This window comes from Ambystoma mexicanum, chromosome 11, assembly GCF_040938575.1.
Source record: "Ambystoma mexicanum isolate Mex_15411 chromosome 11, UKY_AmexF1_1, whole genome shotgun sequence".
In the NCBI taxonomy this organism is placed as follows: domain Eukaryota; kingdom Metazoa; phylum Chordata; class Amphibia; order Caudata; family Ambystomatidae; genus Ambystoma; species Ambystoma mexicanum.
The window spans coordinates 971,211,845-971,238,787 of NC_090934.1; the positions used below are offsets into that span (position 1 = coordinate 971,211,845).

General features: G+C 44.0%; 1 protein-coding gene across 5 annotated transcripts in view; it reads right to left on the reverse strand.

Annotated features, from left to right (window-relative positions):
• CPT1A (carnitine palmitoyltransferase 1A) overlaps nucleotides 1-26,943 on the reverse strand; it is a 634,145-nt gene that overhangs the window by 242,090 nt on the left and 365,112 nt on the right. For all 5 annotated transcript variants that reach the window (XM_069624124.1, XM_069624123.1, XM_069624122.1 and 2 more), the window contains exons 12-13: nucleotides 7,747-7,852; nucleotides 1-57 (exon numbers count right to left, since the gene is read on the reverse strand). The exon at nucleotides 1-57 is cut by the window's left edge and continues 60 nt beyond it. In XM_069624124.1, the coding sequence (XP_069480225.1) occupies nucleotides 1-57; nucleotides 7,747-7,852 (163 nt within the window). The remainder of the gene's footprint in view (nucleotides 58-7,746; nucleotides 7,853-26,943) is intronic.

The window sequence follows — 26,943 nt, forward strand, 5'->3', positions numbered from 1 at the left end:
TTTGCAATGGCCATCGTCATTGTATCCCAGCTGGAAGCTGTCCGTAGCCAGAACATACTGCAAGTAATAAAACAGCACTACTGTAAAATTTGAGGACAACAAACTCACAATCTTAACTTCATGGGGGTGAGCCTCACGTATTTGAATTAGGGAAAAGTCCCATTGTTAAGAGGTTGATGCACTGTTCCTTACATCAAATATAAATAGCTGGCTTATGATTAAACTTCAACAGAAAACCAGTGGCTAAGTATATAGTGTGCAACATTTATTTAATGAAATGGAAGCTTAACACTTGTAGTCCTAATTGCAACCTTGTGCTTTAGTGGCTTCATGCCCATTTACACCTTTAGCACTTGAAATGTCAATGGCCTAAGGTTACGCACCTCTCTACCGTGCCACTATAGTTTGCTGAACTATAAACAACTTTAACGTAGAGGTATGCAGAAGTAAGCAAAGAAAATGTCGATGTGATGTGTCACTTCACGTACTCTTAAATCTACAACTGATGACAGAATCAACTAGCGACGCAACAGAACAAGAGTCCAGCTTCATGTATTTAATTTCCTTATCGTGGCTGGTAGCTTTCACTTCTGCTCTATGCAATGTACCACCATCACGACACAGAGAAAAGAAAAACAATTACATTCTCCAATTTCGGGTACAAATTCCACTTGCTTCCTCTGTTAAAGTACTAGTTTTTTTTTCTCACAACTCTCCTTTGTCACGTGATTACTGCTCTTTGTAGCGGTACCGGGCCAAATTTATAACCTAACGCGGCATTGTCCAAAGCTAGTGAACCTGCAATATAACAAAACACTTAACTCATTACCAGCAACTATGCTAAATACTGTATGTGAACCATGTTATTCTGTTGAACTATTGACTGATGGTGCTGTGGAACCACATGGTCAACGCTGATATAAAGCAAGTTTGGCAGTGCAGGAAGAAATGCAGACAAAATGGGCCTCAGTTCGGCTGTGTGGCCAAAACACTGCCAAATTGCAGATTTGGAGGGAAGGCAGAATATGCTGGAGACAATTCCTCTGCTTTACAACCATAAAATTGCCAAATTGTCAGAACTACTGGCAGTGGAATTACCGCGGGTGGTAATTCTGCCAAAAATCCCATAAAGTCCTATAGAATCCAATAAATAGGGGCTAACACTGCCTACCACTACTTATGATCTGGCAGTAATTCCATCGGACCAAGTGTTAACGGTAAATCCGTTTGGTGGTATTTCAGCAGATTTACAGCTGAGATAGCACCTAACTTATAATGAGGCCCAATGTCGATAATACGGTTACCAACACTTTCGTTCACCATCTAATCACATGTTTTGAGATAAAGTGGAGGAAAACCTCCAGCGTATGGCTGCAGCTAGAGGTATCTCCTCCAACTTACTGTCAAAATGTGGTGGATTTATGGCAGCCCCAATGACCACCCAAAGCAAGCCTGCCAGAGTCCCAATGAAGTCCTATAGACCCCAACAATGAAAATCAGCACCAGCATACCACCATTAATAATCTGGCTGTAAATCTGCCGGGCCGAGGGGCGATAATGTTCGGCAATATTACCATGAGAACTCCTAATGAGGCCCTTTATCTCCACTTCTTCCATAGCTATACCTCAAGTAGTTCTGCCATCTGAGAGTCTAATGCTTTCTAAGATGGACATATACCATAACATAAATCTTAACATGATTTTTCGTAGAATCCGTTCTCAGATGTGGTCACTTCGAAGATACTGACAATTGTATATGGGGACGCACTACTGGATATAGTGAACTTCCATAAGATTGAATGAATAATTTATAGTTGAAAGGGTGTATTAGGTGCTCCAAGTAAGTGCCCCGAGCTAAAGGGACACAAAATACTCAGAAAAAGTGTTCTAGACGCTCAAAGAAATACTCAGGCATTCCTATTGGAATATCCCAATACCATTCAAAGGACTACAATCCTAGGCATATGCTGTATTTTTTATAATTATTTTAAAAAGGTGTAATAAAGAAATTAGAGAGATCTAATGTTAATCAACTGATACTATTCACATGTAATTTTTACACATTTCAAACAAAGAAGTGGTTTTGTGAAAAAACTGCAAAAATAGATGCATTAAATGTGTGCAATCAAAAAGAGTTTTAGTGTTCTTAAAACATCTGAGACAGCATGCAACTCTGCAAGAGTATCCTTCCTGTGGATCAATGATGTTTCCCAAATGGTGCTCCTGATGCTACTACGCGTTTCGGGAAATCATGCTTTCCTTTCTTCAGGTAGGTACTGTGGAGAATCCTGCGGATCCCCAACTAAAACCCTGCCTAAAGTCTTCTCCCAGGTGGCCAGATGCTTCCCGATCCCAATCCTTGGAGTGGTGTACTGTGGGAGGATCACCTGGGTGGAGACAAGGCCCAGGCTAATAGGGATTTTGTTCAGGGTGAGACATGGTATTTTTCCTCGGATACTCTTAAGACTATTACGAGAGAGGTTAAAGCCTGTTGCAGTTCATATGAATTTCTGCCTATGGTTAAACCTAAGCTAATAAAACCTAGGATTAAAAAGTTTCATTCCGACACATCCTCAGAGCAATTCTTTGTAATCCCTAAATGTCCTCCTCAATATCAAAGGTACACCAAGAGGAATGACACACGTGTCCCTTTATGTCGCCTCTGTCTCTAAAATGGTTAAAACCTATCATTCCTCTTTCAAAAATAACAAGGGAGAAAAGGCCATCCCTCAACCTTTTAAAGAAGTAAAGAATCTGAATTTTTCTAAGGTGGACTGAATGCCCCAGAATCACTCATGGACTGTGACAGAATAGTGGGCTAAGGAGGCTTTCAGGAGGCAAAGACAGGCAGGCCTAATAGTTTTTGGCAAGGTCAGGCAATTAGTCCTAAGGGCCTGTACATCAAGGCAATTAACAAATCTAAGGGGCGTAAAAGGCTGCAGCAGGAAGGTGCAGTAGAAAGAAGCTGGAGAAGGAGCTGGAATGTCAGCAGAAGCAGAAAGAGCAGAGCATGAGGCTGGCAGTTCACTAGGAAGTGTGACCATAGAAGGGACGTCGGAGCAGAGGAAGAACAGATTTCACCTGCAGGCTCTTGGTCCTGTGCTCACAAACCCTGTTTGGCTGTGGCAGCATTGGAAGAAACTGGGAGAAACCGGTAGTCTTTCCAGGTGCGCCCAATTGCTGTGAATGCAGAGCTGAAGTCGGCAATCCACTCAAGGCCCATGTGCAGAAGCAAGCCAAGGGAAGCTGGAGAGAGGAAGACTCTCTATTAATGAGGCCGGATCGGAGGCACCGTGCAGAAGAAATCAAGCTGGGAAGCAGAAGCAGAACACAGCCGCTGTGATTGTGGAGTCGGAACAGGGAAGCTCTGGACTCCAAATCATCAGGAATACCTTGCCGGTAACTGTAACCAGCTTACACAAAACTGAGTAAACGTTAGCAGAAGTAGGAAGTCATTCTAACAAGGGAATTTTATTATGTGTATAAACAAAGCTGAAGTACTGGCGTGTAGAAAAATCATCTCTTTTCCCCATTGTTAGATGTAACCTGTTGTCGAGTGGTTGAGTGTCTATTAAAGAGGAGAACTTTGCCGGTAAACCTTATGAAGCAGATTTTTTCTTTCCTGCAATGTTTCAAGCTCATTTAACATCAGAAGAAGTTTCGCATGAAACCGTGTTTCCCAATTCCCTTTCAAGCATAATGCTGACCGAAAGGAGGAAACTCGCATCTTTTGAAAGTGGTTGTTCAATATGAAAACGAAATCCTGTGCACCTACTTTAGTTTCCATTAAGAAATGTGCTCCTTTTAACCTACTGAACACCGATGTAGAAGTCGTAGAAGTGGCTGAAGTTAAACGAAGAACACGTATTATCCAAGCCAGTCGACCAAACCCTATTAAAGTGACATCAGCTCATTGAAGTACTGAACCCAGTTGTTTTAAAGTTACTGGAGCTGTTGTAATCCCGGAGTCCTCTGATACAAGAGTGACAAGGTGATCCAAGGCTGAAAGAGCAGCACTACAGTCATAGGGTAATTACTGGAGGCAGATGGTATACATGAAGCTGGGGAAAGGAGGTGGATACTTGCCTACAACAGGTAGAAGTCATCCAAGACACCGGTTGTTTGGTAACCTTTTCTTTTTTTGTTTCTATGTTGCTTTGAATGTTTCTGTTGTTTAATGTGAGGGTTAGTTTTGTATATGCTAGGAGGTTTTCCCTTAGATCCTAGACCAGATGGGGAATGCCCTGGTAGAGTAGGTTTAGTAAGGGTTTATTTTCTAATTCGGTTTCAAATAAAATGTCAAACCTTCAGAAAACTAAACACAGGTGTGAGTCTCACATTACTGACCCCTCACAGCACATTCTTTCTTCCTGATAAAGGATGAGTCGGTAAGATTTATATTCTCATAGAAACTCAAAAAGCGCAAGTGTTGACGCAACCTGATGAAGATACTGTGAAGAGTCAGAAATGAAAGGCGAACACAAATTAGAAATGGGTTTGGCAAAATATTTTTATTTAAAAGAAAAAGGGGTGGGGAAATTCATTCGCTGTCCCTGTTCTTGAGGTCTTTCTCTACTTGAAAACAGAACTAAGGATATGTCAATGTCAAAATGAATAAAACAAAACGTCCAGTGTCCAAAGTATTGTTCTGACCATCACATTGTAAACAAATGAATTCTAAGGTGATAAGGGTAATGTGTTTGGCCTCAAGTGTTTCAGAAATGTTCAAAGGAAAAATATATAACTCCAACAAAAGGTCTTTTAATGATGGGGATCTTTATTCCACAGGGTGTTTCCCGTCCTCTGGATTCTTTCTCACAGCCTTGTTTATTCACAAGTAACAGTTCCTGGTGTTTCTTTCGATTCAACAACAGAAGTTATTCGCAAAACTGTATGACCTTTTGCCTTTCTCTTGTCAGGATACCTCGTGTACTCCTGCCAGGTTTCAACTCCTTATTCTCTGGATTCAGGCAGCCTTTTTGACTAATCATGATATATGCTTCTCAGGACCTTTTCTTGAACTTCTGCATGCTACTAAGCTTGCCCTTGCCTCATCTATTTTTCTACCAGGACTTCCTTCACACACTTGCTGCTGCCTGGTATACTCTCCTGCCAGGGCTTTTTACTGATGGGCTCTTGCTCACCCTTCCAGACTTCGTAGTTCTGTATGTTTGCCTTGTTGGCCAATATATTCTGCTTAATATATAATGCCTTGTGTGGGTTTATCATATACATATACTGCCTGCATTGGCAACTTTGAAAGCATCTCCATACTGGTTCACTTTCCCTTTTTGCAAAATGTTTGTTTATCCTTACTCTTTCGGTTTTACAAAATACTCTATCTCTCGATTCTGTTATTCACAATTATGTGAATTCGGAGTAGCTGCAAATATGCCCCGGTGTTCCTTCTTTCCCTGGATGGAATCACCAGCTCTTGAAGGCATTCCTTGTTTCTACTAGGACCAGCCGGTGACAATATTTTGCTACTTTCTCTCTCGCAACCATTTTCCTTTGGTGTTCCTGCGCCTCGTGGCTTCAGCTGGGCTTGTATGCTTCTTACGGGACTCGAGTAAGTGAAATGCTGCCTCCCGACACCAGAGATGTCTCAGGAGTCCCCTGATGACCTCTGACATTCCTGCAGCGTCTTCTGCATGGAGCAGCTCTCCTTCCTCGAGCCAGTTGGCTGCGCCGAGCTTCTTTCAGCCTTTGGGCTTCCCAGATCGCGTGGAGATGACCAGCTCTCTCTCGCCAGCAGGTTCCTTCAGTTTTCAGCTTCTGTGGTTTAAATGTTCAGGCCACATGCGTGCTCTCCCAGCAACTAGAGCACAGGTTGGGCATTGTGACTTCCCTTGCTCTGCATTCCTCCAATCCTTTTCCTCATTCGTGGAGGATTTGTATGAGTCTGGGAAAGGGTTTCCAGCACTTTTACAAGGCAGGTCAGATCCTGAAGATTGGCCGAAGTGTTTTAGCAAAAGGTTCCCAACATGCGTGATAAACGGAAGAGGCCGCCATGACACCCCCCAGAGGTTGTCTCCCCCATGTGATCTTCCCTCATATAGCCACCCCGAGGGTCAGTATCAGGTAGCAGTTGCCATCTCCTGGCCACATGGGAGGGGATCATCGCCAGGAAAGGACTGATGGCACCATCCGATACATCACAATACACTAACCTTATCAAAAGTATTATCTGTTAATGGCAAACTCAGGTATAATTGAAAAAACTGTCAAAAGAAAGATTAAAATTCAATATTTTACTAAAACCAGTTACAATCAATAGTAAAGGGTTGGGGTAAATCTGGTTATAAATGCGCTTGGACTCTAAATGTACTATGTTAACGGTGTTGTTGGAAAGCCGCAGTGCTGGTTAGCTCAGGTCTTACCCTAGACCTATAACCTAAGAAACAATGTAAGCAATAGTTAACTAGACCTCTGTGCTGGTCCTTATACTTCCAAAATAAAATGTAGGACTCAATTTGGATTTTCACATATACTGTATTTGTATACATGGAATAGTAGGTTCAATCATAAAATACAGATGAATCCAGAAAATGTATTTACTAGCCTACACGTGTTTCGATCTATGATCTTCTTTCACAAGGCAGCTATATAACATCAAGCATTCCATTGTTGCAGGAAAAAAACGAATTTCTCCAAAGCTAAGTCTTTGTAACCATGTCTGTATAGTGTTCTCATATTGCTTGTTTCATAATATTAGAGCCTGGGTGTGGTCTTGAAACTCCCAAATAATGATATTCTTGTTCTTGGATTCCGATATATAGACTGAATTCTAGTTCTCCTTAATGTGCGAGTTCAGTCTTAAAACTTTGTAATTCTGCCAAGGGAAATAGTCTCTGTGATACTGCCTTGCTAGTTAAACGTTGTATGGACACGCGTTGCTTGCCAGGCGCTACCATTTAACAGTCTTTGATTTCTGTTGATTGAGGATTAACTGACTGCTGCTTGGTGTCTTGCGGGCTACCTGCACCGCCAGTACACTTGTCTTTTCTTCTTTCTACTCAGTTCAGATCTTTAACTCGTCAACATAACTTTGACGATAAAAGGGACCATTTGCAGTCAAAAACACATCGTTTACATTCTGCAGCAATTGCTGGTTGCCATACCACAATATCATGGACAATGTATTTAATATAAAGTATGCCACTTTACCAAACGAGGAATCAGTTTAACTAATACCGTACCTTTTTTAGATGAGTTTGCCAAATTAGAAATGTTAATGCCTAAACAGAAATACTGAACGATTTAATTTCCTGTCATGTACAGCTAAAAAGGAAGATGCCGGTCATTTGAATGCTGTAATTCTTAACGTCACATTTCAAGACAGTAGCATTAAATACTAGTCAATTCAAACGGGAAGCCATAAAAGCCCCAAATCCTTTGCTTTCAGGGTCAACAAACATGCAGTTGTAAATGAAGACTCCTCGCTAAACTAGAGCAAAGATGACTGGTGAAAAAAAGCATTGCAAGGTGCAGACCACATGGCAATACATTCAGCACTAAACTTCAATTCAGGTAAGAGTGTCATTCTGTTGCCTTAACTCCTTGCGCGCCAGAATGCTCCTTCAAGAATGAATGCATGTGCTCTCTAATGATCTGGGCGTCTGTACGTTTAGTGTATACATATTGTACGCTGTCATATGAACGCACAACTCTAATGGAAAAGCAGGATAACCCAACATTCCTTTTCGAACAATGTTAAACAGCATCTAGGTTTGCAAGAAGACTGACCTCCCACATGTGTGCAACGATTGGTGCGTCGGCCCAGGAATGCTCGTTATTCATGCCCATTTTACCGTTCTTGAATGCAATGAAGCTTATAGTTTTATCAAACCATCTAGGTAAAGGGGGAGACAAAAAACAAAAATCACACGACACACGAGTTGCTTTCCCAATAATGAAAACTATGAGAAACATACATTACCTTTTAAATTTCACAAAATGACAGTATCACAGACTAACAAAGTCAAAAAGTAGGCAAGTGTACATTAGAGTATAGTTTATTAAGCATACTGCATTTATGACTATATTTTCTGATAAATATTCCAACTACAGAGATGTTTTATTCCATTTCTTACACTTTCTGCTGCTGTACAATCAAAACAAGTTAATTAGTTCATTTTTGCCTTTAAGAGCCTCAAAAGTATGACATCAAGACAATCGGCTATGAGTCTTTTGTCGTGCTAACACTGGGTGTATTAAGGTACAGTGAGAAATATACTGGCGAGGAAATGACATGAATGGAAGATGGGAACTGGAGGAGGTTTTAAGCTATCAGGACTGCAAGAGCTGCAGAGAGACGGCTCCCTCAGCAAGGTTTTCCATTTGGCCATTAAAATACAAGAACGTGCCTTATTTCCGAGGATTCGTTTTGAAAAATGGAGTAAATAATGGATGCCAGAAAAAATGTAGAACTGAGATTAAACTAATATTGTCGTTTTTTAAGATTGAGAATGAATACAGGGGAAGGTGGGAGGGCACATTGAGGAAAGGAGACTGCGGACGAGGAGTACAGTAGACATTCCAGTAAAAATCCTTTTCTTAATCCTAGATCCTTTTCCCTTTCCTTCATACTTGGGAGATTTCCAAGTAAGATGAGCCTAAACAGAGGGTGCACCTTATAGGCTAGCCAAAAAGCTTTGTAAACAGCCTGACTAAATCAGGTGTTGATCAGGGAGTGGACATGTTTACCAAAGACCAAGAGACTGCTTTAGCAATGACATTTAATAGGACGTATGTTTGGAAAGCCACTGAGGAAACCTTGGCTCTCACGTAATATGCATGAAGCAAGTTAGGAGGAGAAGGCAGAGAGTAGCTTTGCATGAAGCAATCTAAGATAGATTTAGAATCCTTCTCGTCATGGATAAGACCTCAGTGAATCAAAAAGTGCTTGTCCGATGACTGTAGTTTGTATTAAGTCAAATTTAAGGATAGTCTGCACAAGTTAGAAAGAGCTCTGGCTACCTCCGAAGGATTCAGAAAGAACATGGGGGAAGAAATGACAAAATTAAGATTGAACTGCAATAGGAAGATGGGTGGAAGGAGTATGTTTCTTACCTGTAACTCCTGCTCTCCAGCATTGGTATCTTTCATAGATTTAATGCTGTGAATATTGCCTGGTGTCAGGCTTGGCATCCTCGGTTACCTTTGGGTTTCCCTTGCTGAAAGCAAAGAAAACGTTCCCTTGTGTTTGGTCCCCATCAATGGGACCTCGAGTAGTTGGTGTACTAGCCCCTCCTCCTCTCCTTCCCTTCACATTCTGACCCATGATGCTGAACAGAACAGTGAGTATTAACGGTTTTTACCTTATTGGGGACGTTCGGGGGTGCATGTGAATCTATGAAAGATGCCAATGCTTGAGAACAGGAGTTACAGGTAAGCAAGGTACTCCTACTCCAGTATTGGATCTTTCATAGATTCACATGCCCTGAATAGATTTAGTAGCAGTTGGAGGTTGCACAAAATGTAAGAAGCATACATCATAGGCCAAAAACGCAAAAGCGTCACTTATTGGAATAGACGCTGCATGACTGCTCTCCCTGTCTAAACGTCTACAGTGTGCTGCCTCTACAACCAGTAGTGCCTTGTAAACGTATGCAGCACTGACCATGTAGCCGCTTGGCAAATGTCCGATGGACATGCCCGCCCACCATGCCGCAGAGACTGCTGTGGCTCTGCTGGAGTGAGCATGGGGAGGAGCGTGCAGGGGCTTCCCCGTCGACTTATGGCAGAAAGAAATGCCTGAAGAGATACACCTTGAGATGCCCCGTCTTGAAAGGGCTGTCCCCTTATTAGCATAGGTTATGAAGAGTTGCGTTGGACTCCGGAAGGGCTTAGTTCTGTCGATATAATAGTAAATGCTCTTTTAATGTCCAATGAATGAAGGGCTATCTCCGCCGGCGATGTTGGTATCGGGAAGAATACTGGCAAGGCGATGATAGTATTTTTTTATGAAAGTCTGTGGGATCCTTTGGGATAAAACACAGATTAGTCATAAGGAGCACCTTATCCCTTTGAAATCTTAGGTATGGTTCGTTGATCGCTAGAGCTTGGATTTCTGACACTCACGCCCACAAGGAACGCTATTTTCCAGGAGAGGTAGCGTGGCCATTGGTTCAAATCACTTTTTCATGAGACATGCCAAGACTGTGTTCAAACTCCATTTGGAGAAGTTTGTTTCATTGGAGGAAAGGTTCTTAAGAGTCCTTTAAGAAAATGCTTCACCATCCTATTGCTACACAGTGGGCTGCTGTTACTCCGCCTGGTGTACCCGTATGGACATGTGGGCCAGACCCTGCTTGGCCAAAGAGAGAAGGTATGGAAGTAGCTCCTCTGGCGTGACTTGGAGAGGGTTGATGCCTTGCTGGTTAGTGCTTTGCTGCATTTCACACCAGACAGAACCTTTTCCACTTCAGGTTATAGAACTTGTTGGTGGAAGGAGCCCTGGCCACTGATAAAATGTCCCTGCATTCCTGAGGGATCATCAGATTTGCAAAATTTGCAAAATCAGGAGCTACAATTTTAGGCGCAGTTACTGAGGATCATGGTGCCCGATCTCCCTTTGGTCCTGTGAGATAATGTTCTGGTGGTTGTGGAGTCGAATCGGCTGATCCGTCAAGAGCTGAATGAGATCGGTGTACCAGGCCTGGCAAAGCCAGCCTGGGGTGATGAGGATTACCTGGCATGGGTGTTCTCTGATCATTTCCACTCCCTGGCGTATGACTGGGAAGCGGGGAAAAGCATACGCAAAACAGACTGTCCCACGGAAGGAGAACACACCGTCCATTGACCTCAGTTGCAGGTTCCTGCTGGTGAACATTTTGCACTTCTTGCGGGTACTTGTGGCAAACAGGTCCAACGATGGGTTACCCCACCATTGAAATAGCTACTGTAGGCTGCCATGGTCGAGCTCCCACTCGTGGAGCTGGGAATTGTGCTGCTGAGGCTGTCCGCCGTCTGATTTTGGACTCCTGGGAGATGGAATGCTTGCAGGGATATGCCGTGGGGTATTGCCCAGTGCCAGATGCTGTGTGCTTCCTGTGACATGGTCATGGACCATGCCACCCCGCTTCCTGTGGTAGTACATTGTAGTTGTGTTGTCTGTCACAACCGGATCGACTGCTCTTGGAGCACCGGTAGGAAGGATTTTAGTGCCCATCTCACTGACCTGAGTTGAGGACGTTGAAGTGCAGAGATGTCTCCTAAACCGTTCACAGTCCCCTCACATGGAGCAGGTCGATGTGTGCCTCCCCCCACCCCATGGATCTTTTGATAAAATGATGAAGATTAAATGATGAATAGTGATGATCCTCTGAGGAGAAATGCGGGGACTCCCATCAGCTTCAACACGTGGTTAGAATCTAAGGGAAGAAGAGGAGAAGGGACTAGTACCCCAACTACTTGAGGTCTCATTGGTGGGGACCAAAAGCACACAAGTCTTCAAAAGGGAACGTGTTCTTTGCTTTCAGCAAGGGCAACCTAAAGGTAAACGAGGATTCCCAGCCCGACGCCGGGTAATATTCACAGTTGGTGAAACTATGAAAAATCTAAGGCCCGAGAATGGCTAAACTACTTGGTCTTTGTGGAAGACAATGAACAGTTTAGAGTCTGACAGGGCTTGAAATTAATTCAAACGACATGCTGTTGTGACCATGACCAGAAATGTCTTCCAGGATGGCAGTTTCAGTTTCACTGCGGCCATAGGCTCAAAGGGGTTGCTGCAAAGGCCAAAAGACCAACGTTCTTGTCCCAAGAAGGGTGCAGTACCTTGAGCAGGGGCAAATCGAGACATCCAGTGCCTTTATACAACTGGACTGAAAAGGGAAAAGACAATCTCCTAAATTCTCACAAGTCAGTAGAGCTGAAATGTAAGACTGGCAAGAAGCAACTTTATGCCCGTACTTGTCAGGTCAGAGCTAAAACAGAGCAAGATTGGATGAGAGGGGCTAATGTGCCACTGCAAACACCTATAAACCTGGTGCATTTGCTTTTGCACTGGGCCCTAGGGAAGTCTTTCTTGTCTGAAATGAGCTCTAGAGTGAAAGTTGAAAGCCACAGGTGGCTTAGAATGAGCTACTCAGGTACCAAGGGTTGAGGAGAATTTTCATTTCTGTGCTAATTCCCTTCAACCTTAGAGATCCCTGGCTCTTTTTCTGGACATAGGGCTGAAAGGGGACCCAAGGGGTCCCTCGCGATATGGAAACAAGGCAATAACCATACACGAAAAGATGGGCCAGACACGAGGTTCAAATTCCCAATGCTAGGGTTTATTGCAAGCAAAAATAGTCCCAATTGGCCAACTGTGGTCTCACTCCCCGCGACTTGAGTTTTCTAGACCTCGAGGGACGCAAGAGAGCGAATTACGTACATCAGTTACATATATACAAAATGCATATCATACAATCAGCTATGTCATGTTTAACACCCCCCTTTATTAAGTTTCTTTGAACTCGGGATGACGATGGACATTTCCGAAGGGTATGACAATTATGACACTTTCGATGTCTATTCTAGTAACAATGTGCAATTAGAAAGTGCAGAGGAATCTTCTAGTTGTTGAACAGAACACAGTGGTTCTGTTCTTGGAAGCAAGCTGCACACGGGGGAAGAGCCACATTCCAAGCTTTGCTATCTATGAGGTACTATTCGTGTCCTGGGAGCCGACACGCTCTAAAGGGTTTTGCGAAGGGGGGCCGTAAGAAGAGCATAATTCAAGCCTTTAGCTGCTTTATTCTAACATATTCTACCACAGTACAAGACTGGCTGGCAGCTGTGAAATGATTAAATGCCCTGCAGCTCTCTCTCAAGGCTACAGAGAGGGAGCGTGGGCGTTCCTTTCTGGGCTGCTCACGAGGAGTTTCAACGAACTACTCAGTCCCGCGACCTTGCCCTTTCATATTCAGACAACAATGTTAACAGTTGAGCAGAGTAAGCAGAATTCGCAAGAATTGCAAGCTGCAAAGCAGTTTTAGACAGGAAGCAATGAGCAATGGTTAACAAGCAAAATGACGATTCTTGCTACGTTTAAAATGGCCGCTTGTTGGTCAAGCATAGCAGTCTGTATTTCTATAATTCAGTGCACAAGACGGTTGGCCTTCGGCTATCAAGTTACGTCCGTCATTCAAATGAAGGGTATTCACTTTTCCAGATTGACAGGGCTTGTGATTTCTTTTGCTCCAGAGTGTGTGGGACCCTTTCTCACTCCCTCATTTATTTTTCCTGACTAGGATGTTGGTGTTTTACGGAGTCTGACCAACTCCATAGGCATCTGCTTTTTGCATGGTGACACACAGCACCTTAGGTGCAGTGCCACTAAGAAGTCCCTTGGACTTCTAATGTTGAATTACATTTTCTTGGGTAAACTACAGTTCACAAGAATAGTAAGAGGATTCCTGTCTTACTTAACTTTTTCTTTGTGGGACCAATGCACGCCACCCTATGTGGCATGCTGGGGGGTTACTTAGTAATACCCTATCCCACTTCTCATAAGACATTTGCTGTTACACTAACATACTTTAAATGGCTGGTGGCAGTGGTTTAATTTTACTACCATTATGCATTTTTATCGCAGGCTGAACCCTCACAGCTGCAGTACAGCACCCATGGGTGACAATTTTCCAAAAATGGCAGCTGTCTTCCTTTTCCAACATTTTCTGTTAGTTTCTTATTGGTTTTTACTCAGTTAGTTGAAACAGGTTTGAGTCCTTTGTGTGCTTTGCTTTTGGCTGGCTTCAGCCCTGAGGCCCGTTCAAGGCTCCAGTGTGTCTGGAATGGCAGGAAGTGAGGGAGGGTCCGTCCTTTCTCTCCAACTGTGCAAACCAGTTCCGATTGGCCGGCTGGCTGTCCTGGAAGGATAGCCACCCTGCTGTGTGATTGACAGCCTAGGCTGTGAATTAATGGGAAAGGTTTTTGGGACTAGAGGCAGAGTCGACCACTGGAGAGGAACATCCAAAGCAGAAGACGTAAAGAGACACCAGCAGCACCCTCTTGGACCGCAAAGTGCCTGGAGAAGCCCTGCAGCTGTGCTGACCCAGTTTTCAAACCGACTGGGAAGATCTGAACGGGACAACTTCCTCCCTTAGGCTGGTGGCGCCAACTAGCCTCAAGACAAGCTTCCATTTGGCTGAACCCCGACTTGCTGTGTCTCACCAGAGCTGCAGAAGCCCAATGCCAAGGGTCCTGTGACCATTGACAAGTGCAACTTCTTGCAAAGTCTGAATCTGTCCAAATCTTCCTGGGCATCCAGAGGACCCTACAGAAGCAGGAAATCTTGATCCAGAGTCCCCACACCAGAGTCCAGGACCAAGGGAGCAAGTCACTTCCAACCAGAGCTTTTCAGTCTTCATTGGTGCTGAAAATAACGTGCCAAAACACTTGAGTACTGTAGCATGAGCCCGCCAGACGTCCTCCCTTTCGTCACCACAACCAAGGACCAGGAACAAGGGTCTACCAAACTGTAGCAAGGAGGAATCCGCCTGGAACAGTTTTCTTCAAATCAAAATGTACTGTGGGGATCAGGGTATTGAACATTTAGCCATAGGTTGTGCTTCCTACCTTAGGAAGTGCTTTTGTTACACTTTGGAGTTGATCCCAACTCACCTGCACTGGCCTAACAGCTTGTGCTCTCTACAAAGAAGCTCACTTGAGTTACAACGATTTCTTCTGAACTTACTGACTTTGTCAAGACTTTATCTAAGAAGAAGTGCATCAGAACTATTGACTTTGTCCATTGACTGACTGTCCTGGCTCCCTAAAGGCACCCTTCTGAACCCATTGGCGTTGGCAGTACCTGTTCCCTCATAGCTTGTAAATGTTGACACTATTATTGCTGGTATAAAAGTCTACCTGCCTCCCTTTGGGAGATTGTAATTGTTTTACAAACTGTTGAAAGTATGTTCTAAATCTTATTCTAACCGTACCTTCCTTCACAACTCATTAACTGAATTGGCAACCAAAATACAGTGCAATACTGACCTTTACTGAAGTCACTGTGTGCTGGAACATGTGTTAGCATAAGAAAAGTCTATACCAACTTTTATTGTCTTTGAAAAACTGAATCCTAACTTTGATTGAATGGTACTAACAGTTAATTGTTTTTTAAGAATGCTTATTTAAACCTTGTGTACATTATAAATAAATATTTATACACTTTAAGTGGGTAAGTGTTACTTGGATACTTGTACTTACTGATTTCAATTGTACAGCTCTACAGCTCACATTACCCTTCTTAAAATAAGCCTGGCTGCTAAGTCACACTACCAACTTGTGTAGTACAGGCCTATATTAAAAGGTGGGTTACCTAATACCAAAAGATAGGTCTGGTGTAGTCCCACACCACATGGACTGCACTAATTCCTACCTAACACCAGGCCATCAAGCTCAGAGATTGAGGCAAGAGATATGCTGGCATCATGAGATATGCATAACAGAATCAGACTTTCCACCAAAGGATACTTGAGATCATGGAACCTGGAGCTTTGGTCTGAAACTTTAGGAGGGTTCTAAATTAATATAAGGGGTGGGAAGGCATACAGGCATACGGGAATATGTCCAGAGCGTCCCACAGTTGCTCATGCTAGTGGCAGAAAAGATATTTTGAGTTTAAACGGTGCACAAACATGTCCTTTTGAGGAGACTGCACTCCTCCTCGTAGATGACCTACAGGAGAAGTTTCCATTTAAGATTCTGCGTTAACTGCTGGGTGAGGATGTCTGCACCCTTGCTGAGTACCCCCTGAAGTTGAAGGGTTTGTAGGTGGCTTCTCTGCTGTATTACCCATACCCAGATTCCCACCATCATAGGGGAATCAGTGAGACTTGGTTACAGCCTTCTTGTGGAGGAAGAACATGCTGTTGGTATTGACTGAGCGGAACACCATGTTGCCCACTACGTTTGGGAGAAAAGCATTCAGGGTCTTGAAAATTGCAGTCAGTTCTAAGATGGTTATGTGTTCTTGTTCCTCTGAAGGAGTCCACAGGTCAGGGCACTGAAGATATGACATTTTTGTTCCCACCCTAGAAAAGAGAAATCTTTTGTGGTTAAAAAAAAAATTAGAAAAAACAAGTATCTGTTTTGGTTGCACAAGTGCGACGCTGATCTGTAAAGGAGAGACTTAAGGTCAAAGTGCAGGACTATTGCCATGAACAAAATATTGTAAACTTAGCATCTAAAAAGCATAGTGGCAGGTTTCTTGATGAATATATGAGTAGAGTGTTGTCTCCCTCTTATATTCTTGCTTATCCCAATGCTGGCATAATTGGCACCTACCTAATGATGAAATTTAATGTGACTGATGCACTAGAAACAAATTGTGCGAACATTGGTTCCACACATATGTTGAAGTATTGTCGCCTATGTGGAGTAAATGTAGTTGAGTCCCTTCATCATCTAATCATGTGCTGTGAAAGTCTAAATGATCTGCGAACTACATGTTTTAAATCTTATAACAATGACACAGTGATGACTGAGATCTCTGAGCAATGGATGAATTTTATGCGAGGCAATGATATTAACTTGATATATTTTATGGTGGTATTTTATTTGAAAATTGTGGCAATTTTAAACTGTATTGTATAGCACATGTGAAAATGTAATATGTTTTTAGATTGTGTGTATTTATGTTGTTTTGTTAATGTGTTATACAAAGCCAATTGGCTATATGTATATCTAATCAATAAATAAATAAGTAAAGGAGATCCATACTAGAAATTGTGTCTTCTGGCTCCAACCATATAAGTGAGATAGCAAGTAGGATTGACTCTGGGTGAGAAGCTCGATTCCACAATGCAATCATCACTGCACCCTCAAATGGCTATAAGGGGCCACTAACATACATGCAGCCATAAGCCCCACACTCCACTGAAACCACAAGGCTGATGTGGCACTATTGAGTGTGGAAAAACATGAAAGTCTCCTAAATGTCTGACAATGTCCGGTGTGGGGAAGATCATATTCTATAACATGGAGAAGAACTTCATGTTTTTAGAATCAGTCATGGAAGACTTATTTTGGTTCACCCAAAGGTCAAGGTCAAGCAAAAGTTAGATGGCGGCTGTGAGGGGCCTAGACTGGAATACTGAACTATGCATCCTTCAGATTCACATCTCAGATCCAGTCCCTTTGTAAGAGAGCCGGGTGGATTTGAGTCAGAGCAATCATCTTGACCAGCCTAAAGAGTTGCGGCAATGTTGGAAGCAGATAAGGGCCTACAGCGGAACCGCCACATCAGGAATCGTACTGTTAGTCTAGTCTTTTTCAAGGTGGTGCCCTACTTGCGCCATTAATCGCACTTCAGATGCCGCCTGACCATGAATGGTATGTCGCAACCCACAGTTGATGCTTGCCTGGCGCAGCGGAACGACGCGGTCATGCTCAAAGCCCTGTTCACTGTCTCTGGTGAGACGGTTTCCCCTCTTTGTCATTTCATTATTCCTGTTAGGATAATTGCATGAGTGTCCGCCAACTGGGTCTTGCTTCCCCTGACTTGCTATTAGCCTGTCCAGAATAAGACTGCATTAGGTTTTACCTATCTAGAATAACCTTGAGTCATTTATAAAGAGTAACACTGGGTTTTGCTTTCCCGGTTCTCTTTTAGACAGACACAAAAACAGTCTTAAGTTTATACCTGCCGCAAGTTGCTGACCGCCGCTTGACTTGAAAAAGTATATGGGTTTTACTCACCTTGTGTTAGCTGTGTGCCATCCAAAAATAAGGTACAAGAGTTACTGCTTATCTCAATCTGTGTTTCACTAATCTCAAAAGCACCTGCAATAAAATATTACATCCTTAGGTTTCACTCACCTAGTATAACTTATCACAAATGTAGTTCTAGGTTTTTTACTGTACCTAGAATAAGTGTTCCACTATTCACATATATTGTTCAGTTGACTTATTGTGTGATTTCTTGCTGAGCATCACGGTCCAACTGTTAGGGTCTACTACCCTGGCATTACTGAATGTTATCTGAAAGTAACCAGTGGATGCCGAACCACAGCCTCTGCCTCAATGACGAGAAGACAGAGCTCCTGATGGTCGGATCTCAAATACAGCTAAAAAAAATAGACCCCCATTACATATCCTTTGACATCGATGGGAACTCGATTAAAGTTGCCAAGGAAATCAAAATGTTGGGAGTCTACTTAGATTCAACCCTCTCGCTCAAAAAACAAGTGAGTGCACCGCCTCAACTACTGCTTACACTAATATGCTCATTAACGCATGCAAATCATTTCTATCACCTAACAGCTGCATCATGCTAGACAGGGCCCTAGTACTATCCAATATCGATTATTGTAACACCTTGCTTCTTGGTTCCTCTGAACGGAACCTCAACAGGCTTCTGGTCTTACAAAATAACACCCTAAAATCTGTGCTGAACATCCCCAGATGCAACCCTATCACCAGTTTTAGACAGGATTCCCACTGGCTCCCTGGGTGCGACAGAATCTCTCTCCGCACATTAGTCATTACCCACAAATTTCTATCAAACTCGGCCCCAAAGTACTTGTCAGACAAATTCTCCAAACACTAATCTACCCGACCCACCAGAACTCTGTACTCACACTGCCTCACTATTCCAAGGTTCAAATTGAACAGAGCTGGAGGAGCTAGTTTCCCTGTACTGGCTGCTAAATCCTGGAACTTCCCTCCCTCTCACCATCAGAACGGAACCATACTTCTCGACCTTCAGAGCTAAAGTAAAGAGCTGGCTCTTTGATAAGAAACACTAACAGACTAAACACTTATGCGACTTGTTTAATTATTCTGCATTACCTTTTGTAACACTGTCTGCATGGTTCCGTCGCCTAATCTGTAACTTCGGTGTCTCTCCCAATTGCTCACTTGTACTTATCTCGCATTTCGACTACCCTGTAACCAGCAGTCGACCTGCACGTCACTGTCTTAATCCTCCTGTATGTCTGTACCCTTCTCTTAAGTTCTAGCACCCAGTTACCCCAGGGTTCGATGCGCGTTACAAATACACTAAACTCCCCACAAATTGGTGTGTCCTATACTGAATGTGTTTAAAACGGTTGGACTGCCCTTAAAAAGGTTGGACTGCCCTAGAACTACTGTTAGGTGTTCCAAATAAGGCTTTATGCTTTGGTCTGTGTACCTTCAAGCATTGTGCTGCGTTTCTTTTTATAATTTGTTCATGACTTTGACCAGTACTTACCCCAAGTCTTAACTTGGCCTTATTGTAGTTAAAATAAACATTTATTTTTGTAATACTTCCGGTTGTCAGCATTTTTATGGATTAATTTGTGCGTTATAGATTCTTTGTACCTGTTTACAGCCCTCTCTCCCTCCTAAAATAAGCCTGGCTGCTCTGTCTATGCTACCATGAATTTAGGTGGTACAGACTTATATTAAGAGTGGTCTTGTACTGTCACAGTTGAATGGTTTTGATGAAGTTTGGTAGAACTACAGAAAAACTGCTCTTACAGTCAAATTCAAATAAAAGAACCAGTGCGTGAAGCAACCTATGGTGCCCCTGCCTGGCTTTACAATGATATTTCTATGGCACCCTGTTAGGAAAAGGGCTGTTTGGAGCGCCGGCTGTTCGGAGATGAGGGTGTGAAGCGAGCTTGCATCTTTGTTCCAAGCTGTAGATTACATTTTTCTGCCGTACCATCTGACTTGTGTTCATTGTGCCTGCCCCTGTGCCACCTGTGCCATTTAAGATGTTTTAATATCATCTAGCTGGAGGAGTGGGAGTATCGCTGTGGATCCGCTTCAGTCATCAAAGGAGTTTCGCCTGGGCTGTTTTGTATGTTATTTCAGCTAAGTTGGTGTTCTAGCATTTTGTATGGCTGACTTTGAATTTAAACCCAGGAGCGTGTATTGTCCGGGGGAGATTTGCTTGTCATTATTTTGATTCAAGCACTAAGAACAGGAACTCTCCTCCAAGTATCAGCCTATTGGGGTAATTGCAGGGGATTTAAGGATCGGAAACACCTTGTGCTTGTGAGGTCAAACTACAACCTCCACACTACAAACTATCTGTGTCACTTTGATCCTTTTTACATGCAAACTGCCCCACTTGATTGATTGATAACCTGAGCCTGTTTAGTGCACTATGGCTCAGTATGCGGCCCTGAGTATTTACAGCCCAATTTAATGAAGCATGCTCTGCCTTCGTACTTTCCACCTGCTTTTGGACACACTGGATACTCCAGTCTCGGTCCAAACCTTTTGCAGCAGTCCCGAACCTTGAGGCCTTGACTCTAGTCGGATCGCGAGTCCTCAATCATTGAGTGAAGCTACCGCACCATCTGTACATTGGGCTACCTAGAGGCTTTAGGAGCAGGGAGCAGGGTTGGGAGGTAGTCAGGCTTTTGGTGCCCCTCGAGCCAGTTGGGTGTTCCTTGTTCTTGTGGTCACACCGAACGACAGACTTTTGTTGCATGCTTTGGATTTTATAATATAGGTTTAAGGACTGTTTTTTGTAAGTATTGATTATATTCCTTTTGTTTGCTTTGCTATATTTGCACAGACATTTTCATTTTTATTGTTACCCGTGACCTCTGCTATTCTTTGCATATCATTACTGCTACTGGTGTTAATTGTGGACCATATCAAAGATGAAGGCTGTGCTATCAGTCTCCCTGAAGGACGAACACAAAATATATTAGAGCGGTTAATACTCTTATCAGAGATTAAAAGACTTATACATGGCATTGACTGTCCATATCGAAAAAACAGCTAGACTAAAAATGCTAATCAACCCACTGCTTCTTGGTTCCAACTGTGCTGTGATCGATGTAGACTGATCTAATAGCGAGCCCTCCAGTTCTTACAGAACAGAACCCTCATAATAGTATTTCATTACCAGGTGTATGCTTGTGGACCATCTAGGGACCCCTTATTCCCTTTGAAGTGGAAAAAGTCTATGGCAAGAGGTTGGACAAAATGACACCCTCCTGATTAAAAAGGGCGGAGGGGTGGCCTTTCCTGTAACTGACATGGTTGTACATCAGGAAAATGAGGCCACGGTTTTATCGGATCAGGACTCTGCTCGTATTGTTCAAATTGAATGAATTTGTGTGGGGGGTGGGGAGGGCGGAGAAAGGGAGGGAGAGCTGGAGGTCCCAGATGAGGTGAGCCTGATGGATCTGACAGACTCGCTAATACCGCTCTCCAATAAATATGACGACCTTGTATATTAGACACCCCTGCTGGCCTGTAGCTCTAAGAAAGCCGGGAAATCAGGCAAGTTAAAGTCAGCTTCAAAAAAGGCCCTAGAACAAGCCGCAATTGCTTTTGTGTATGTGCCCTGTGGATCTAAGCACATTGGTTCCTTTATCACTATCTGAATCTCAAGCTATGGACCTGTTTTAGGGGTAAAATCAGTGATTGCATGAAAAAACTGGACAGTGAAATTAAGGTATTGAAAAAAAAGGTGGCAATACTAACTGCCAAAATCGAGCCCCACTGCTAGTCTAGTGTCCACAACCAAGCTCTTAGTAGTGACACAGAGTATTTCCAACAAGGCAAGAGGAAACCCACCAGGACCCCTGGCAAATGGGATACATTTCTCACCGTAATCTTATTTCTGATGCTTGTATATGCTTAGATTCACATGCTATGCATAGGCCGACATATAGTGGTAGCTCCAGAGTATTACAGTTTTTGAAACTTGAAACAGTGTTCTGTTTTTAGGACAGCCACCAAGAACTGTTTGGTTTTGCTTAGGGCGTGACTTGATTTCTTGTTGATTGAGAATCCCAACTGGAACAGGAGATTGATTGTTCTCTGGGTATTTTGCTTGTAAATTTGGGGGGAATCCCCCGTTATCAGCCAGTCGTCCAGATGAGGGTACAATGGGATTGATTTTCTGCGTATATGCGCTGCCACTACCGCTAGTACCTTGGTGAATAACTTTGGAGCGGAGGCTATGCCAAAGGGCAGCGCCTTGAACTGGTAGCGTTGGTTTGCTATTTTGAAATGCAATAACCTTCTGTGCGCTGGGAACATTGAAATATGAAAGTATTCATCTTTCATATCCAAGGTTGCCATGTAGTCCCCCTGTTTTAGAAGTGGGATCACTTCCTGTAGTGTTGTCATTAGGAATTTTTGTAGCTTGCCATAGGTGTTTGCAGAGCGCAGGTCTAGGACAGGGCGCATCGGTAAGTCACAAGGTAGTACACTGAATAGAAACCTTTGTTTACTTGGTTTGCCAGGACGATTTCTAAGGCGTCCTTTAGAAGCAGCGCCTTCACCTCTTCCAACAGGTTACAGTGTTCTTCCTGTGATGACTGCCTTTGTCTTGGCGGGTGGTTGGCTGGCATTTGGATCAGTTCTATGAATATCCCCCCACCACAATGAAAAGTACCCACTTGTCTGAAGTGAACCCCTCCCATGCGTGGGTAAAGTCTGAAATACGACCTCCTACTGGAGGGACCATGTACCAGGTGGATGTTGCTTAGGGAGGGTTGAGCCTCCTCTTGAGGAGGAGGAGGAGGAGGATCTGCCTCTACTTCTAGACTTTCTTTGGCCTCTTTGAAAACCTTGCTGTGAGGACTGCCCTTGTGACGCACCCCAGGACGAACCTTGGCCACCTTGATTGTAATTTGAGGCCTGTTGGGAGTTTCGTCCTCTGAAACGGCAAGAGTTGGAGCCCCCTCTTTGCCCAAAGGGTTTGTTGGTGAGCTGCCCTAGGGATTTGAGGATGTCATATTCCTCTCTTGCACTCGAGAGTATCCTCCACTTCTTTGCCAAACAAAGCATTGGGTTCAATGGGCATGTTTAGGAGGGTTGCCTGGGTTTCTAGTTTGAAGCCTGATTGCCATAGCCATGCGTGGCGTTTAATCAGTGTGCCAGTGTTAGGGAGAATTCTCATAAATGTGCCAATTCATCCTACCTTAGAGCCCTCCAGCTTTTTTGCTAAACTTTGAACTTTTTAATTCGGTTTGGTTTCTGGGTTTATTTCTTTTGGTTATGGAGTTTTAGACAACTCCATAGGCATCATCTTTTTATTTGTGTCACACAGCAACCTCAGTGCAGTGGCACAGGGAAGCCTTTCAGGCTGTCCCAAGGTTTAAATACATTCTCTGGGATAAACTACTGTTTCCCAGAGAAAGTAAAGTGAAATTGACTTTACTAGTCTTTTCAAATTCCTAGACCCAGCCCACCCTATCTTATAATAGAGTGCTGGAGGGGTTACTTAGTATCCCCTGTGTCTAGAAACGGTGTCCGGTCAAAGCATTGAATCCAAAAGGATCGAATACCATAGGGTCGAGTCAATAGGACCTAAAACAAAAGGGTCGAATTTTTTTTAAAAAAAATATATTTTTTACCACAAAAAAGGGTGTTTGGGTGGGGACTCACCTCCCCCAAAAAAGTAAACAAAAAATCCCCAAAAAATAAAAATAAATTAAAAATTAAATAGAAAAATCGACCCTTTTGTTTTCGGTCCTTTTGATTCGACCCTTTTGTCATTCGATCCTTTTCATTCGAACCTTTGACCTATAACTTCTAGAAACTCATGTAGAAGTCAAATGCTACCTTTTCCTATTGAAATGGCTGGTGGCAGTGGTTTGACAACGTACTACCATGATTTTTCCCACCCGCGAACACCGGTAGCGCTAAATCGCAGGAGCCATGTTTTTCAAGATGGCGTCTGAGCCCCCTTTGTTTAAACAGGTCCCGGTCTTCTTTTTTTGACATTTCTTTTTGGAAAGGTCCTTCTAGAGTTTGTCTCTGCGCGCCAAACCAGGTTTGGTCCCTTTGTTCCTACGCCTTTAGCGGGCTTCAGGACTGAAGACCGCCTCTGGCGCCCGAGTGTCTGGGGTGGGCAGGAAGGGAGGGAGGTGCCCGAAACTTCCTGTACTTAGTCTCTTAGGAGACCCAAATGCACTTTGGCGTGATTGGCTGGCTGACTTTCCGGCAAGGAGAGCCACCCTGCTGGGTGAGTGGCAGCTAGGCTTGAATGAATGGGAGGAAACTGGAGAAAAGGCTAGTCTCTTGGCTTGGAAGGCAGAGTCGACCACTGGAACGAAAGAACTGAAGACGAGCTGGAAGAGGACGGCTGCTGCAACTCCTGGACCGTTGGTTTGCCTGGTGAAGCCCTGCTGCAGGTTCCGAATCGCCAATTTCATCTCGACAGAGAAGCCCTTCAGGGACGACTTCTCCCTTTGAGTTGGTGGGACCAATCAACTCGACCCGTAAGCCACCTGGATACAATTCTCGGAGCTGGTTGTATTTTCCTCAGAGTGCTGCAGGAAACCGAATAACCAGGGAGAGGGACACCAGTTTGTGTGCTTGTCTACAGCTACCGGGATTGAAGATTTGTCTTTGCCAGTTTTTTTACCAGTCCTAGTGCAGTGCAGGAGTTTCCCAATGTCCTCCCTCTTGTCCCCACGACAGGCTCAGGAACAGCGAGATCTGCAGGAACTGCCAGGAACAGAAGTCTTCAGCTGCATCTTTTTCTTCATTGTAAGGTTCTGTGAAAACCCGACCGAGAGAACTTACCTCTCACTGTGAAAGTGCTTGAAACTTTGGCAACTTGCAGGCCTAGTCAGCTTGTGACCCAACATACAGATCTTTCTTTTACAAACTACTTTTGAGAACTTCTGCAAAAACTTTTCTGTTTAACTACCAGAACTGCCTATCCTATACAAGACATTAGCCCATTGACTTTGGCCTAACCTATAGCATTGAATTGACTCCTCTGGCAAACTCAAACTATTTGCACTGTCTAAGAGTAACTAATCTTTTTATTAAACTATGCCTTTTTGCTCCTACTTCAAATGCTCCGAATGCCATTTTGCTCCTCGTTCAAAGTAGTTTAAATCCCTCAGAACCTGACAGTTTGAAGTGCTGAAGTATATTTTGTGTGGATATAGATTGCCTCCTTCTAGTGAACGTTTTATAACTGACTGTGAAATAAATTAAGTGTTTGACCAATAAACCTTGAGTTTAAGAGTTTATTTGAATACTTGTGATTGTAGACCTCTGTGTAACAGCCTTACAGCTCACATTTTCCTCTTGAGATAAGTCTGACTGTTCAGCAACGCTGCCACAAAACTGTGCAGTACAGACTTATACCAACGGTTGGTTTTACTTACACCTGTAGTCCTAGATGTGTGTAGTGGTCCCAAAGGGTACTGCATACAAACTTTGCCTAACAGCCTTCTGCCACGATTCTCCCCGCATTGTCTGCTGCCTCCAAGTTGTCTTTGAGGATGCAGTTGGCTACTTGTTTCCCCTCTGAGATGGTGAGTGAGGGCTGTGTTTTGAGGGGCTCTGGGGCATCTGTTGAGCGATTTCATCCCACTTATGACAATTATAACTGGTTAATAGCGTTGTGTTATTACCAATCCTGGGTTGGTAGGCTGCCCAGGAAGTTACCTTCTTGCTCAGGGTGTAGATTTTCGTACTCTCCTTGCCAGGAGGGGCTTTGGCAGAGGCCAGAGGGGTTCTTGCCCTTTTTCTTGTATTAGTAACTACTAAAGAGTCAGGCTTTACCTGTCCCCTAATGTATAAGGGGGCATGAGGGGGCTGGTCTGAACATCTTCTCGATGCGCAGGTTGACTGCCCGTGTTAAATTGGGTGGAAGCAGAGAGGGTTGGATCCGTCTCTGTACCGATTGTAACAGCCGGATGAATTGGGTTGCTGATTTTATTATCCCCAAGGATGTCCTCCACGAAGTCTTCATCGACTTGGGCTTCTTGTGTGTCTAGCAGGTCATTATATTGTAACTGGTTGTCTACCGGGGAGTCAGCCACCAGTGGGTCGATGTGATCTGGGGACTGGATGACATACATCCTCATTGTTGTCATCGTAATATTGCTCCAAGTCCACCAGGTCCCCTTCGCCGTATGGGTCTGGGTCTGTGCCAGGGTACTGGGAGCCTTGCACAGTATGGTAATAAGTGTATTGCCCTATGTCCTGATGTGAGGTGGAAGCCTGCGTCGGGTCTAGGTGTGCTTTTTTGGCAGCTGGCTGAGTGACTGCTGCCCCGCTCTGAGGGTCTACTTCCCCGCTCTGTGGGGTTCCCTGAACATTTTGGAGGACGTCAGGGTGGTCATCAGAGAAATTAATAAAACAGGACATTCTCCTCATAACTTGTTCTGTGGTCCATTGCGAGGAGCTTGGCAGTACAGAGGGAGTAGAAGGAGCAGGTGTATCTGAGGGCTCTGGGACAGGGGTTTTCTTATGGTGCATAGCTTCTGAAAGAATGCCCTCTGGGGTAGTGAAAGCCCTGCTTTTAGTAGCTGGGGCATCGAAGACTTACGGTTTTTCGACGTTCTGGCCTTTAAAATGGTATCAGGAACGTGTTTTTTTAATTAACTCGCTAATTTTTTTAGCTCTTTGTACTTTTTCAAGGCCATCCACGCGTCTTTCGATGCCTGTTCGTTGGCGCCCAAGGACTTCACAGGTTTAGACGCGGTGTCGGAAACTGACTTTACCGTCTGTTTCGGGGGCTTGTGTGGTGATCGCGACTGTGATGGCCCAAAAGGACAGTGAAAGTTCCGACCTCCCCCTCAACGCTGCGTGGGGCCTATCGGTCGGTGTGTGGTTGACTTTTGTCCATGGGGGGGTTGCTTGGTGTGATGTATCTTGGTAGTGCTTGACCGCCAGGTGTCGTCCCCATAGCAGAACCTGCCTGTTGGGGTCGGGGGCTCGCACGTGTGAATCCGATGAATCCCGATCGCCCTCAGCGTCACTTAAGACATTGATGCTGCCATCGCTGGAGGTTTCCTCGACATCCAAGGCGGCCTCGGCCTGCATGGCATGGTGTGCCCAGCATTTGGTCTTGCGGTACTTTAGGGGTTTAGGCCTGAACAGTTTGCAAAACATGCACTGCCCCACGGCGTGGTCCCTGGGAAGACAAAGGTGGCACACCCGGTGCACGTCTTTCCAAGGAAACATCCTATTACAGGAAGGGCAACATTTAAAAGGGGTGTTTTCCATGACGTATGGGGA